Source organism: Somniosus microcephalus, chromosome 3 (genome assembly GCF_052327205.1).
Source record: "Somniosus microcephalus isolate GS21.2 chromosome 3, FLI_Smic_1.0, whole genome shotgun sequence".
Taxonomy (NCBI): Eukaryota; Metazoa; Chordata; class Chondrichthyes; order Squaliformes; family Somniosidae; genus Somniosus; species Somniosus microcephalus.
This window is the reverse complement of record NC_140989.1, coordinates 368,501,970-368,517,737: the sequence shown is the minus strand read 5'-3', so window position 1 is coordinate 368,517,737 and position 15,768 is coordinate 368,501,970. Positions and strand designations below refer to the sequence as shown.

At 45.0% G+C, this 15,768-nt stretch overlaps 1 protein-coding gene across 7 annotated transcripts in view; it reads left to right on the top strand.

Moving 5' to 3' along the window:
- The window catches only part of LOC147122419 (LIM/homeobox protein Lhx8-like), a 51,436-nt gene that overhangs the window by 14,147 nt on the left and 21,521 nt on the right, over positions 1-15,768 (top strand). For all 7 annotated transcript variants that reach the window (XM_085983565.1, XM_085983558.1, XM_085983559.1 and 4 more), the window contains 2 exons: positions 707-927; positions 15,014-15,117. In XM_085983565.1, coding sequence (XP_085839691.1) covers positions 707-927; positions 15,014-15,117 — 325 coding nt within the window. The remainder of the gene's footprint in view (positions 1-706; positions 928-15,013; positions 15,118-15,768) is intronic.

The following is a 15,768-nucleotide window of genomic DNA, read 5'->3' as shown; positions in this document are numbered from 1 at the left end:
CCCAATTGCCCCAATCTCTCCTCGTACGTCATTTCTGCTATCCCAGGTATCAGTCTGGTGAATCTTCGCTGCACTTCCTCCATGGCAAGAACATCCTTCCTCAGATAAGATGGATGATCCGTCACAACTAGGGCAGGATATTTCACCGCATCAGTGGCACCGAGTGTCCACCTTGGTGGTACTCTGGCCTGAGTCAGACAGCTGTAGATCCAAGTCCCACTCCAGAGACTTGGGTGCATAACCCAGGGCTGATACCCGAGTGCAGCGCTGTTGGAGGTGCTCCGCCTGCCCCCTCGGGTGAATGTAAAAAGCTCCCACTGCACTATTTGGAAGAAGTGTTCTCCTGGGTGTCCTGGTCAATATTTATCCCTCAACTAACATCACTAAAACAGATTATCTGCTCATTATCACATTGCTGTTTGTGGGAGCTTGCTGTGTGTAAATTGGCTGCTGCTTTTTTGACATTACAACAGTGACTCCACTTCAAAAATATTTCTTTGGCTCTATAGTGCTTTGGGATGTCCTGAAGTTGTGACAGGTGCTATATAAATGCAGGTTTTTTTTCCAGTCCTATTGAGTGTAGGAATTGGGTGTCAGTAGTAGGAGAGGGAGGAAGCATTTTTCTTTTCTAATTTGCAGAGTTTGATGACTTGCCCACACCCCTTAAACCTACAGCCCAACCAGATCCTATTTGTGATTTTAACAGGCGGTATGGTACCCGGTGCTCTCGCTGTGGCAGACACATCCATTCAACAGATTGGGTCCGAAGGGCCAAGGGCAACGTCTATCACCTGGCCTGTTTCGCCTGCTTCTCCTGCAAGAGGCAGCTGTCCACCGGGGAGGAGTTCGCTCTGGTGGAAGAGAAGGTCCTTTGCCGGATACATTACGACTGTATGTTGGTCAACCTCAAAAGGGCTGCTGAAAATGGTAACTCTTCACGTGCAAGAAGGCTTTTGAATGTTTGCTTGTTTTTGTCAAAGTCCCATCCCTAATAGGGTTGCCAACTCTGGTTATATTCCTACAACAATGCAAAAAGAAAATACTGCAGATGCTGGAAATCTGAAATAAAAACAGAAAATGCTGGAGATACTCAGCAGATCAGGCAGCATCTATGAAGAGAGAAACCGAGTCAACGTTTCAGGTTGATGACCTTTTGTCAGAACTGGGGGGAAAAAAGCAGGAAATGGAACAGATTTTAAAGCAAGTTTAGGGGCTGGGAAATGGGGGAGGGGATGAAGGAACAAAAGGGAAGGTCTGTGATGGGATAGAAGGCAGGAGAGATTGAGAGACATTCAAGGTGAGCGGAGATGGTAACGGGACAGGTTAAGAAACGAAAGATGGCTCTAGATGGGGTGTGAATTGTGCTGGCAGAGTGAAAGACAGCTGCCATGTGGGAGAGCGAAGAACAGAACAAAAGTGTGGATAAAAAATATATATATGATCGGGGCCGGGGGTTATTATCTGAAATTGTTGAACCCTTTTTTAATGCTCCTGTGATTTTTTTTTTCACGCATTGCTTGCGGCAGTGCCCTGGAGATTAGTCTGTGATTCCCGGTGGCTTGGCAATCCAAATCCCTAAAAGGGCAGTTTGAAAAACAATAACGGTTGTTTTAAAACTCAAATTCATCTCCAGTGATTCATGAGGTAATGGGAATCCAATTTTTTTTTGGGTTAAGCTTCTCTAAGCAAAGCCAAAAATGTTGATGCAATTAACTTCCCTTTGTTATGATGCCCTAGAGTTTAGTCACACTTTGTTTGTTGGTATCCCAGTGCTTTTCAGATGGATTGCTGAGTCTAATTAAACATGTGAAGTTGCTGTGCTTTTTAGAAACTTGACTTGGTTTAGCTGAATGTTCACGGTCTGGATAGACTTTGTTGGATCTTGCGTGGCAAATTGACTCTGGATGCCACCCATTTCTACCTGTAATAACAAAGTGCTGGAAGCACTCGGCAGGCCAGGCAGTGTCTGTGGAGAGAGAAACCGAGTTAACTTTTCCAATTCTGATGAAGGGTCCCAGACCTGAAACGTTAACTCTGTTTCTCTCTCCACAGATGCTGCCTGGCCTGCTGAGTGCTTCCAGCATTTTTTGCTGTTTCAGATTTCCAGCATCTGCAGTATTTTGCTATTGTACCCATTTCTACCTGTTGTACTAGGACTAACATTTTTAAAGGGACACTTCAGATGCTGGTCATGAGAAGATCCTGGACTGTTTTAGTATTGTCTTGATGAATAGTTATAAAACATTCCATTCCCCAAGATTGTTGCATCAATTTTTGTTATTTATTCACGGGATGTGGTCGTCGCTGGCAAAGCCAATCTTTATTGCCCATCCCCAATTGCCCTTGAGAAGGTGGTGGTGAGCAGTCCATGTGGTGAAAGTATTCGTGTTCTAGGATGGCTTCGGGGAGGGATTCAAGTTCCTGGGACATTGGAACCGGTTCAAACCGGATGGTTTGCACCTGGGCAGGGCTGGAACCAATGTCCTAGGGGGAGTGTTTGCTACTGCTCTGGGGGAGGGTTTAAACTAAAATGGCAGGGGGTTGGGAACCTGAGCAGGGAGACTGAGGAAAGGGAAACGAGGATAAAAGCAAAAGATAGGAAGGAGAAAAACAAAAGTGGTAGTCTGAGAAGTCAACGGTTTAAATCAAACGTGGCCACAGTAAATATGAATTCTAATAGGTCTAAGAGCATTAAAAAAACAAGCCTGAAGGCTTTGTGTCTTAATGCGAGGAGCATTTGTAATAAGGTGGATGAATTGGCTGCGCAAAGAGGTAAACGAATATGATTTGGTTGGGATTACGGAAACATGGCTCAAAGATGGCCAAGGCTGGGAACTCAACATCCAGGGGTATTTGATATTCAGGAAAGATAGGCGAAAAGGAGGTGGGGTAGCATTACTGGTTAAAGAAGGGATTAACCCAATTGAAAGGAAGGATATTCGCTCTGATGTGGAATCTGTGTGGGTAGAATTGAGAAATACTAAGGGGCAGAAAACGTTAGTGGGAGTGGTATATAGACCTCCAAACAGTAAGGCGGAAGTTGGGGATAGCATTAAAAGGGAAATTAAGGAAGCGTGCAATAAGGGCGCAGTAGTCATCATGGGTGACTTTAATCTACATATAGATTGGGCTAACCAAATTAGTAACAATACTGTGGCGGGGGAATTCCTGGAGTGTTTACGGGATGATTTCTTGGACCAATATGTCGAGGAACCAACCAGAGATCAGGCCATCTTAGACTGGGTATTATGTAATGAGAAAGGATTAATAAGCAATCTTGTTGTATGAGGCCCCTTGGGTCGGAGTGATCATAATATGATCGAATTCTTCATTAAGATGGAGCATGAAGTAGTTGACTCAGACTAGGGTCCTAAATTTAAATAAAGGAAACTACGATGGTCTGAGGAGCGAGTTGGGTAGGATTGATTGGGGAATGTCACTCAAAGGGTTGACGGTGGATAGGCAATGGCAAACATTCAAAGACCGAATGTATGAACTACAGAATTTGTTCATCCCAGTTTGGTATAAAAATAAAACACAAAAGGTGACTCAACCGTGGCTAACAAGGGAAATTAGGGATAGCATAAGATCCAAGGAGAGGACATATAAATTGGCCAGAAAAAGCAATAATCCTGAGGATTGGGAGCAGTTTAGGATTCGACAAAGGAGGACAAAGGGATTAATTAAGAAGGGGAAAATAGAATATGAGAGTAAGCTTTCAGGGAACATAAAAACTGACTGTAAAAGCTTTTATAGATATGTGAAGAGAAAAAGATTGGTGATGTCAAGCGTAGGTCCCTTGCAGTCAGAATCAGGGGAATTTATAATGGGGAACAAAGAAATGGCTGACCAACTAAACACCTATTTTGGTTCTGTCTTCACAAAGGAGGACACAAATAACCTCCCAGAGATGCCGGGGAACATAGGGTCTGATGAAAGGGTGGAACTGAAAGAAATCAGTATTTGTAGGGAAATGGTGTTGGGAAAATTGATGGGACTGAAGGCTGATAAATCCCCAGGGCCTGATAATCTACATCCTAGGGTACTTAAGGAAGTGGCCCTAGAAATAGTAGTTGCATTGCTGATCATCTTCCAGAACTCGATAGACTCTGGAACAGTACCCATGGATTGGAGGGTAGCTAATGTTACCCCACTATTCAAAAAGGTGGTAGAGAAAAAGTGGGGAATTATAGACTGGTAAGCCTGACATCGGTAGTGGGGAAAATGCTAGAGTCCATTATAAAAATGTAATGGCAGAGCACTTGGAAAGCAGTGACAGGATCGGACAAAGTCGACATGGATTTACAAAAAGTAAATCGTGCTTGACTAACCTACTGGAATCTTTTGAGAATGTAACTGCATATAAAAAATGGCGGCGCGCACGGACGCAGCGGCTTTGTCTCTCCCGAGACTGAACGGTTTCACCCTCCTCCTGAGTCTCTTCTGGACACTGCTGATCCGGGAATTAAAGGCTGACCTACTGTACAGCCGGCAGACGCTCCTAGACATCGGGGCCGACTGCGTGAAGCTCGAATTCGGCGACATCGATCTGCCCCCCGACATCGCCCGACCCCCGGGACCAGCGTGGCGTCCTTCCCCAGCCGGAAGTCAGCGCAGACCGCGCAGGGAACGCAAGCCGAAGCGGGGTAAGAGAGCAGGGATCCAAAACAGGCTGAAGAGGTCCCCACACAAACCCTCCCTCCCAAGCATTTTCCTGGCCAACGTCAGGTCACTGGAGAACAAAATGGATGAGATCAAACTGGACCTCACCACACAGAAAAGGACAAAGGAATGCTGCGCCATGATCTTCACAGAAACCTGGCTGAACAATGGCATCCCTGACACCACCATCCAACTAGAAGGACGCACGGTCTTCCGTGCCGACAGAACTGCAGACTCCGGTAAGAGCAAGGGAGGCGGTTTGTGCATTTACACCAACAATGCCTGGTGCACCAACAGTGATATAATTGATAGATCCTGCTCGGCTGATTTGGAATTCCTCATGGTAAGGTGCAGACCCTTCTACCTGCCTCGGGAATTCACGAATGTTATCATCACTGCGGTCTACATCCCACCACACGCTAATGCCAAACTAGCACTGAAGGACCTCTACAGGGCCATCAGCGAACAACAAACTGCGCACCCAGACGGAGCTTTTATCGTCGCGGGGGACTTCAATCACACAAACCTAAAAACTGTACTACCGAAATTCCACCAGAATGTCTCCTGCCCCACAAGAGGGGAGAACACACTGGATCAAGGCTACACGAGCATTGTAGACGCTTACAAGGCCATTCCCTGCCCCCCACCTTGGGAAGTCTGACCACCTCTCCCTGTTTCTAGCCCCGGCATACAAACCGCTCATCAAAAGAGGGAGAACATCAATGAGAGCAGTGAAAGTATGGCCAGAGGGGGCAGTATCGGAGCTTCAGGATTGCTTCGAACGCACTGATTGGGGCATGTTTGCCCACAATGACATCGAGGAATACGCATCCACAGTGCTATTCTACATCAACAGCTGCGTCGAGGTCGTCACGACCCACAAAAATATCAGGTCATACCCCAACCAGAAACCCTGGATGAACGGAGAGGTCTGCTCACTGTTGAAAGCACGCGACGCAGCATTTAAATCTGGTGACGCGGCGGCTTACAGAGCAGCTAGGACCAACCTAAAAAAGGGTATCGGGACTGCCAAATGGAAACAGACACTGCGGATAGAGGATCACTTCCGCAACAACTCGGACCCCCGGCGCATGTGGCAAGGCATCCAGGCCATCACTGACTACAAGGGCAAAAACACCAGTCCCCCGGTCAGCGACGCCTCCCTCCCGGAGGAGCTTAACAACTTCTACGCTCGCTTCGACAGGGACAACAAGGAGCCGGCTACCAAAGCCTTGCCACCCCCGGAAGACCAGGTGCTCACTCTGTCGACCTCCGACGTAAGGGGCGCTTTACGCAGAGTGAACACACGGAAGGCTACTGGACCGGATAGCATCCCTGGATGGGTACTCGAGGAATGTGCTGATCAGCTGGCTGATGTCTTCACCGCCATCTTCAACCTGTCATTGGCCCAGGCAGTAGTCCCTACATGCTTCAAGACCGCCACCATCATTCCTGTGCCTAAACAAGCGGCTGTGACATGTCTGAACGACTATCGACCTGTCGCACTCACACCCATCATAATGAAGTGTTTCGCGAGACTGGTCTTAGCCCACATCAAAGCCAGTGTTCCTGCCTCCCTTGACCAACACCAGTTTGCCTATCGGGCAAACAGATCAACGGAGGATGCAATCACTACTGCTCTACACTCGGCACTGAATCACCTAGATGGTAAGGAGACCTACATCAGAATGTTGTTTATAGACTACAGCTCAGCATTCAACACTCTCTCGTCCCCAACAAGCTGGCCACCAAACTCCAAACTCTTGGCCTGAACACTTCCCTCTGCAACTGGACCCTGGACTTCCTAACAAACAGACCCCAGTCTGTCAAATTAGGCAACCACACCTTCCCCCCCCCCCCCCCCCCCCCCCCGACCCTGAACACGGGGGCCCCACAAGGATGTGTGCTGAGCCCTCTCCTCTACTCCCTCTTCACCCACGACTGTGTGGCTGTTAATGGTTCCAACACCATCATCAAGTTTGCAGATGACACCACGGTAGTAGGCCAGATCACCAACAACGATGAGTCAGCCTACAGGGAGGAGGTCCAGCATCTCGTGAAGTGGTGCGCCGACAACAACCTGGCCCTTAACACCAAGAAAACAAAGGAAATAATCGTGGACTTCAGGAAGTCCAAAGGCGGAAGTCACACCCCCATCCACATCAATGGGGCGGAGGTGGAAAGGGTGGCCAGCTTTAAGTTCCTCGGAGTCCACATCACGGAAGACCTCTCCTGGTCCCTCAACACCTCCTCTCTGGTGAAGAAGGCCCAGCAGCGCCTATATTTCTTGAGGCTGAAGGGATGTAATCTGTCACCCCCGATCCTCTCTAACTTCTACCGCTGCACTATAGAGAGCATCCTGACAAACTGTATCACGGTATGGTACGGCAGCTGTAGCTCCCATGACCGGAAAGCCCTGCAGCGGGTAGTCAAAACTGCCCAGCGCATTACCAGCACCCGGCTACCGACCATAGAACATATATATATCAGAAACGCTGCCTACGGAGGGCACGGTCCATCATCGAAGACCCTACCCACCCCAGCCACAGTCTGTTCACCCTCCTACCATCTGGAAGACGCTACAGATGCATTCGCACCCGTACGACCAGATTTAGGAACAGCTTCTTTCCCAGGGCTGTCATCCTACTGAACTCCACAAATAAACACTAAAGCCTGCACATCTGCCAATGCACTTTATTGTCATATTTATGCTAATATATATGTACAAATGTATGTTGAAATGTTTAAGTGTCCTAATCCAAATTGTACATTCTCGGGAGCCGCAAGCCTACATTTCGTTGTACTGCACTTGTGCACTAACAATGACAATAAAAGTTGAGTTGAGTTGATTTGATTTGAAAATAGATAAGGGAGAACCAGTGGATGTGGTATATTTGGACTTTCAGAAGGCTTTCGATAAGGTCCTGCATAAGAGATTAGCATGCAAAATTAAGGCACATGGGATTGGGGGCAAGGTATTGATGTGGATAGAGAACTGGTTGGCGGATAGAAAGCAGAGTTGGAATAAACAGGTCGTTTTCAGAGTGGCAGGCAGTGACTAGTGGGGTACCGCAGGGATCGGTCCTAGGACCCCAGCTGTTCACTATTAATGATGATCAGGACGAGGGAATTGGATGTAATATCTCCAAATTTGCAGACGACACAAAGCTGGGTGGGAGGGTATGCTGTGAGGAGGATGTCGTGAAACTCCAGTACGATTTGGACAGGTTGGGTGATTGGGCAGAAACATGGCAAATGCACTATAATGTGGATAAATGTGAGGTTATCCACTTTGGTGGCAAAAACAGGAAGGCAGACTATTATTTGAATGGCAATAGATTGGGAGAAGGGGAAGTGCAAAGAGACCTGGGTGTTCTTGTGCACCAGTCACTGAAGGTAAGCATGCAGGTGCAGCAGGTAGTTAAGAAGGCAAATGGTATGTTGGCCTTCGTAGCGAGAGGGTTTGAGTACAGGAACAAGAATGTCTTGCTACAGTTGTACAGGGCCTTGCTGAGACCGCACCTTGAGTATTGTGTGCAGTTTTGGTCGCCTTATCTGAGGAAGGACATTCTTGCCATGGAGGGAGTACAGCGAAGATTCACCAGACTGATACTTGGGATGGCAGGAATGACGTATGAGGGGAGATTGGGTCGATTGGGCTTATACTCACGAGTTTAGAAGATTGAGAGGGGATCTCATTGAAACTTATAAAATTCTAGCAGGACTGGACAGACTAGATGCAGGAAGGATGTTCCCGATGGCAGGGGAGCCCAGAACCAGGGCTCACAGTCTAAGGATAAGGGGTAAGCCATTTAGGACTGGGATGAGGAGGAATTTCTTCACCCAGAGAGTGGTGAACCTGTGGAATTCTCTACCACAGAAGGCAGTAGAGGACAATTCATTAAATATATTCAAGAAGGAGTTAGATATATTTCTTAAGGATCAAGGGATATGGGGAGAAAGCAGGGACAGGGTACTGAATTTGGATGATCAGCCATGATCTCATTGAATGGCAGAGCAGGCTCGAGGGGCCGAATGGCCAACTCCTGCTCCTATTTTCTATGTTTCTATGGTTTCTCATTGGCACAGAGAAGTTGGGAGTACGTAATGGGGTTAGAATGCAGGAGTACCAAAGATACTTTACACTCCTTTTTGATGGAGGAAGGAGTACAAACTGAGGAATATTATTTGCCAAGTGGAAGGGCTAAGATTTCTCCCACCCGCAACCCCAGCACTCTGCATCTTCCTGGTAATTGGAACATGCATTGCTTTGTTACAAGTGACTATTGAGGCAGAGACGATAAATGTAATTTAAATGGGCATGGGATAAGTATTTTGAACAAGAAGAATCTAATAGGATCCAGGAAGTGGCATTGGGGTAGATAGATCCCGTTGAAACGCAGCACAAGGGGAAGATTGCTTTCTGTACTGCATTTTAATGATTTTTTTTCTAATACATAACATAAGAAATCGGAGTGGGAGTTGGCCATTTGGCCCCTCGAGCCTGCTCCCCCATTCAATAAGATCATGTCTGATCTTCTACCTCATCTCCACTTTCCTGCACTATCCCCATATCCCTTGATTCCCTTAATATTCAAAAATCTATCGATCTCTGTCTTGAATATACTCAACGACTGAGCCTCCACAGCCCTCTGGGGTAGAGAATTCCAAAGATTCACCACCCTCTGAGTGAAGAAATTTCTCCTCATCTCAGTCCTAAATGGCAGATCCCTTATTCTGAGGTTGCGGTCCCTGGTTCTAGACTCCCCAGCCAGGCAAAACATCCTCCATGCATCTACCCTGTAAGAATTTTGTATGTTTCAATGAGATCACCTCTCATTCTTCTAAATGCCAGAGACTATAGGCCTGGTCTATGCTATCTGTCATAGGACAATCCCCCCCCCATCCCAGGAACCAGTCTGGTGAACCTTCGTTGCACTCCCTCTATGGCAAGTATATCCTTCCTTAGGTAAGGAGACCAAAACTGTACACAATACTCCAGGTGTGGTCTCACCAGGGCCCTATATAATTGCAGTAAGACGTCTTTACTCTTATACTCAAATCCTCTTGTAATTAAGGCCAACATACCATTTGCTTTCCTAATTGCTTGCTGTACCTGCATGTTAACTTTCAGTGATTTGTGTACAAGGACACCCAGGTCCCTCTGAACACCAACATTTCCCAACCTCTCTATTTAAAAAAGTCTACTTTTCTATTTTTCTTACCAAAGTGGATAACTTCACATTTCTCCACATAATATTCCATTTGCCATGTTCTTGCCTACTCACTTAGCTTGCCAATATCCCCTTGAAGCCTCTTTGCATCCTCCTCACAACTTGCATTCCTACCTAACTTTGTATCATTAGCAAACTTGGATAGTGACAGGATCAGACAAAGTCAACATGGATTTGCAAAAGGTAAATCGTGCTTGACTAATCTACTGGAATTTTTTGAGGATGTAACTGGTAGAATAGATAAGGGAGAACCAGTGGATGTGGTGTATCTGGACTTTCAGAAGGCTTTCGATAAGGTCCCGCATAAGAGATTAACGTGTAAAGTTAAGGCACATGGGATTGGGAGCAAGGTACTGACTTGGATAGAGAACTGGTTGGCAGACAGGAAGCAAAGAGTTGGAATAAATGGGTCTTTTTCCGAGTGGCAGGCAGTGACTAGTGGGGTACCGCAGGGATCGGTCCTAGGACCCCAACTATTCACAATATATATTAATGATTTAGGCGAGGGAACTAGATGTAATATCTCCAAGTTTGCCGATGACACAAAGCTGGGTGGGCGTGTGTGCCGTGAGGAGGATGCTGAGAAACTCCAGTATGATTTGGACAGGTTGGGTGATTGGGCAGATGCATAGCAGATGCAGTATAATGTGGATAAATGCGAGGTTATCCACTTTGGTGGCAAAAACAGGGAGGCAGATTATCTGAACGGCAATAGATTGGGAGAAGGGGAAGTGCAACGAGACCTGGGTGTCCTTGTGCACCAGTCGCTGAAGGTAAGCATGCAGGTGCAGCAGGCGGTTAAGAAGGCAAATGGTACGTTGGCCTTCGTAGCGAGAGGATTCGAGTACAGGAGCAAGGATGTCTTGCTGCAGTTGTACAGGGCCTTGGTGAGACGGCACCTTGAGTATTGTGTGCAGTTTTGGTCACCTTATCTGAGGAAGGATGTTCTTGCCATGGAGGGAGTGCAGTGGAGATTCACCAGACTGATACCTGGGATGGCAGGAATGACATGAGGAGAGATTGGGTCGATTGGGCTTCTACTTGCTGGAGTTTAGAAGAATGAGAGGGGATCTCATTGAAACTTATAAAATTCCAACAGGACTAGATGCAGGAAGGATGTTCCCGATGGCAGGGGAGTCCAGAACCAGGGGTCACAGTCTAAGGATAAGGGGTAAGCCATTTAGGACAGAGATGAGGAGGAATTTCTTCACCCAGAGAGTGGTGAACCTGTGGAATTCTCTACCATAGAAGGCAGTTGAGGCCAATTCATTAAATATATTCAAGAAGGAGTTGGATATATTTCTTAAGGCTAAAGGGATCAAGGGATATGGGGAGAAGGCAGGGACAGGGTACTGAGTTTGGATGATCAGCCATGATCTCATTGAATGGCGGAGCAGGCTCAAGGGGCTAAATGGCCTCCTGCTCCTATCTTCGATGTTTCTATGTTACTTTTAGTCCCCTCATCCAAATCATTGATATAGATTGTGAATAGCTGAGGCCCAAGCACTGATCCTTGCAGTACCCCACTAGTTACAGCCTGCCAATCCAAAAATGATTTGTTTATTCCTACTGTTTTCTGTCTGTTAACCAATCCTCAATCCATGCTACTATATTACCCCAATCCTATGAGTCCTAATTTTGTTTAATAACCTCTTGTGTGGCACCTTATCGAATGCCTTCTGAAAATACAAATACACCACATCCACTGGTTTCCCTTATCTATTCTGCTAGTTACAACCTCAAAAGATTCTAACGGATTTGTCAAACATGATTTCCCTTTCATAAACCTGTGTTGACTCTGCCCAATCTATTATTTTCCAAGTGCCCTGTTACTGCATCCTTAATAATAGATTCTAGCATTTTCCCTACTACTGATGTTGGGCTAATTGGTCTGTAGTTCCCTGTTTTCTCTCTCCCTCCTTTCTTAAATAGTGGGGTTACATTTGCTACCTTCCAATCTTTGGAATTTTGGAAGATGACAACCGATGCATCCACTATCTCTCTAGCCACCTCTTTTAAAACCCTAGGATGCGGGCTTTCAGTCCCATTAATTTCTCCAGTATTTTTTTACTAACACTAATTTCTTTCAGTTCCTCATTCTCGCTCGACCCTTGGTTCTCCACTATTTCCGGAAGTTTTTTGCGTCGTCTTCCGTGGAGACAGATGCAAAGTATTTGTTTAATTTCTCTCCCATTTCCTTATTCCCCATTATAATTTCTCCTGTCTCAGCCTGTAAGGGACCCACATTTACTTTCACTAATCTTTTCCTTTTTACATACCTATAGAAGCTTTTACAGTCTGTTTTTATATCTCTCACTAGTTTACTCTCACATTCTATTTTCACTTTCTTTATCAATTTCTTGGTCCTCCTTTGCTGAATTCTAAAAATCCTCCCAATCCTCAGGCTTACTATTTTTGGCAACATTATAAGCCTCTTCCTTTGATCTAATACTATCTTTAACTTGCTAACCACGGTTGGACCATTTTTCCTGAGGGTTTTTTTGTGCCTTAAAGGAATGTATTTTTTGTAAATTATATATTAATTCTTTAAATGCTAGCCATTGCTTGTCTACCGTCATACCATTTAATGTAGTTTCCCAATCTACCTTAGCCAACTTGCCCCTCATACCTATGTAGTTTGCTTTGTTTAGATTAAGACCCTAGTTCCGGATTTAACTACAGAAAACTTTGTGTTATCCGGAGGCTAACTGTCCGGAATGCTCGAGCCACCGGCAAAAATCAGGAGCCGTTTTCGTTATGTTTTTTTTTCTCGTTGCTTTTATCCTCAACAGTCAAGCTCAGCAAGGTCTGTTGAAGCTGTTGCTAAGCTACAGAGACGCTTGGACTGTTTAGAAGCTGTTAGGGTTTGTTGACCAATACGGAGCTCAGAAGCTTCCGTATCTTTCAACATTAGCGCTGGTGTGTCCGGCAGTTTTGAGGGAACGGCAACAGCTCTGTCCCGTCGGTGCCGGATAGCACAAAGTTTCCTGTAAATCACTTTCAAACTCAATCTCATATTATGGTCACTCTTCCCTAAAGGCCCCTTTACTACAAGGTTATTAATTAACCCTTTCTCATTTTCTAAAATAGCCCGATTCTAGTTGGTTCCTCAACATCCTGTCTAGAAAACTATCTTGCATACATTCCATTAATTCGTCCTCCACACTATTACTGCAAATTTGGTTTGCCCTGTCTATATGTAGATTAAAGTCCCCCATGGTTACTGTATTACCCTTGTTACATGTGCCTCTAATGTCCTGATTTTTATACTCTACCCTATGTTACAACTACTGTTTGGGGGCCTATAAACCACTCCCACCAATGTTTTCTGCCCCTTGCTGTTTCTTGGCTCCACCCAAACTGACTCCACTTGATTTTTGGAGCTAAGATCCTTTCTCTCTCGTCTTTATCCCATCCTTTTATTATCAGGGCTACTCCTCCTCCTCTTCCATTTTGCCTATCTCTTCTAAAGGTTAAGTATCCTGGAATATTTAGTTCCCAACCTTGGCCACATTGCAGCCATGTCTCCTTAATGGCTATTAGATCAAACCTATTGATTTCTATTTGCACTATTAATTCATCTATTTTGTTGTGAATGCTTCGCACATTCAGATACAGTGACTTTAGCTTTGACTTATTTCTATTTTTCCCTGATGTCACCTTAGTCACTGATGCCCTATTACCTTTGTTACTCTGCCTGTCCCTTCCTGACCCACTCTGCTTATTTTTACCCAAAACTCTACTCTGCTCTAGAGCCTTGACATTTCTCTTGCTGCTTTTAAATTTACTCTTTCCTGAATCCTCCCACATCCCCTTCATCATTAGTTTAAAGCCACGTCTTAGTTATTTGGTTCAACAGGACACTGGTCCCAGCCTGGTTTAAGTGGAGCCCGTCCCAACGGAACAGCTCCCTCTTCCCCCAGTACTGGCACCAGTGCCCCATGAACCGAAACCCCTTCCTCCCACACCACTCTTTGAGCCACGCATTTAAACCTCTAATCTGTTTGTCCCTATGCCAATTTGTGCGTGGTTCAGGTAACAATCCAGAGATTATTACTTTTTTTTTTTTGAGGTTCTGCTTTATTCTTTGCAAACCTTGGCCAAAAGTATTGGAGAAAATTTCTGACCCTGTAATTGGGACATTAAATGCACTCATCTGGGTTTAATTTCCCTCTTAATTTCAAGGAATGGAAATTTTAGTTTTCTTAGGAAAAGGAGAAAACGTTTTAAGATGAATACTTGATTCACTGTGGCCTCTTCTGCAGATGATCTTTATTGAGATCATAACAAGAGCACTTGTGTTCCTGCTGTTTTTTTGTATGGGGTTTATAATACCGCCAAGAATAACTTTTTTAACTGTTTTTGGATTAAAAGGTGAAATAGAAGTTAGTTTTCATTAACTAAAATAGCATGCAGTAGTACAAAACTTGGCTGCTAAAAAATCCATGAAGAGTATATGAGAAGCATTGAATTGCAATTTTTTTTCCAGTTAATGGCTTTCTGGATAGTTTGTATCTTACACTATAATCATTTTTCATAGCAAACTAAAAGCAATAGAAATTTCATTGCATTTTAATAAATTGCATTCTCCTTCCCTGTAAAATGAAGGTTACACACAGTTTATCAGCTTGTAACGTGAGCGCCAGCATGTTTTGAAAGTTCTTAATTGCAGCGCAACCTTTTCAATTTGATTATAAACCAATGTGACAGTTTCCTACAGCAATTTGGACTTGTCTTGTGCCAATATTAATGTAGTTTAGCATAGGGGAGACGATGAGCAGGAGTAGAGGTGATTGAGAGTTGAACAAATGCATGGTCAAGGGAAATTTTAAGGCCCTTTTTTACAGCCTGAGAATTGGCAAAAGTTTTGGGATTCGCGCTTTTGTGTACAAGTAAGAAGTAGCTAAGGAGTATGGGATGTACAGGAGGCCAGAGTGTCACAACTGTGTGGGGAATGCACAGTAGAGAGGGATTTGTAGATCAGAATTTTGAATTGGGGGGACAAGTGGATCGCACACAATGATGTATTGCGAAACAGTGTTGTGTGCAATGTTGTTTTATGTAAATCATGGAAAGGTTCTTTTGCACAATTTGAGATTGTAACTGAATTCTTGCAGGGAATGGAGTAAGTGTGGAAGGAGCATTACCAACGGACCAAGATGTGAATCACCCCAAGCCAACAAAACGAGCACGGACCAGCTTCACAGCAGATCAGCTCCAGGTAACTAACTTTCCATTGCCTCCCTCTCTTCCTCTTTCAAGTTTTTAAATCCTTGCTCTGCTTCTCTACCACTGCTTTCTTTATATAATCCTAGAATCTTACAGCACAGAGGAGGCCATTTGGCCCATCGTTCCTTTTGGATTAGCTTTAGTTTTTTATTTTGAAGGGACAGAAGTGTTTGTTTGCTTGCATTGGACCAGATAATTTAGTGGGCATTGATTCAACGATGTGGGACATGGTTTGTATTTGTCCGCAAGGACATTTGTTGAGGCCCCATGGGTGAAGATTTGAGATGGACTGTTCCTGTCCCGTTTGAGAGCGGTTGAGCAGTGCCTGACTCCAACGTGGCCAGTGGAATCGTGGGACGGAGATGAATTGGTGATTTTAGAGGAGCATCTGTTGTCCACTTTGTCAATGAGTTAATGAAAAATCAAATGAACCAGGAAAGGTTGACCATATTGGGCGTCTTTGAAGGGAAGCGCATTGGTGGTGAATAGAACAAATCTGAGTGAATTGGCAACCTGGTTTTGTCTCTAGTATATTTACCAATTTTGCAAACTCCTGAACAATGAAAATGTGAAGGAGCTATATTCTAGAGAACAAGTAACCATGGCGAGGAGTAGGGTGCAACGTGCCGCACAGTATCGTGTA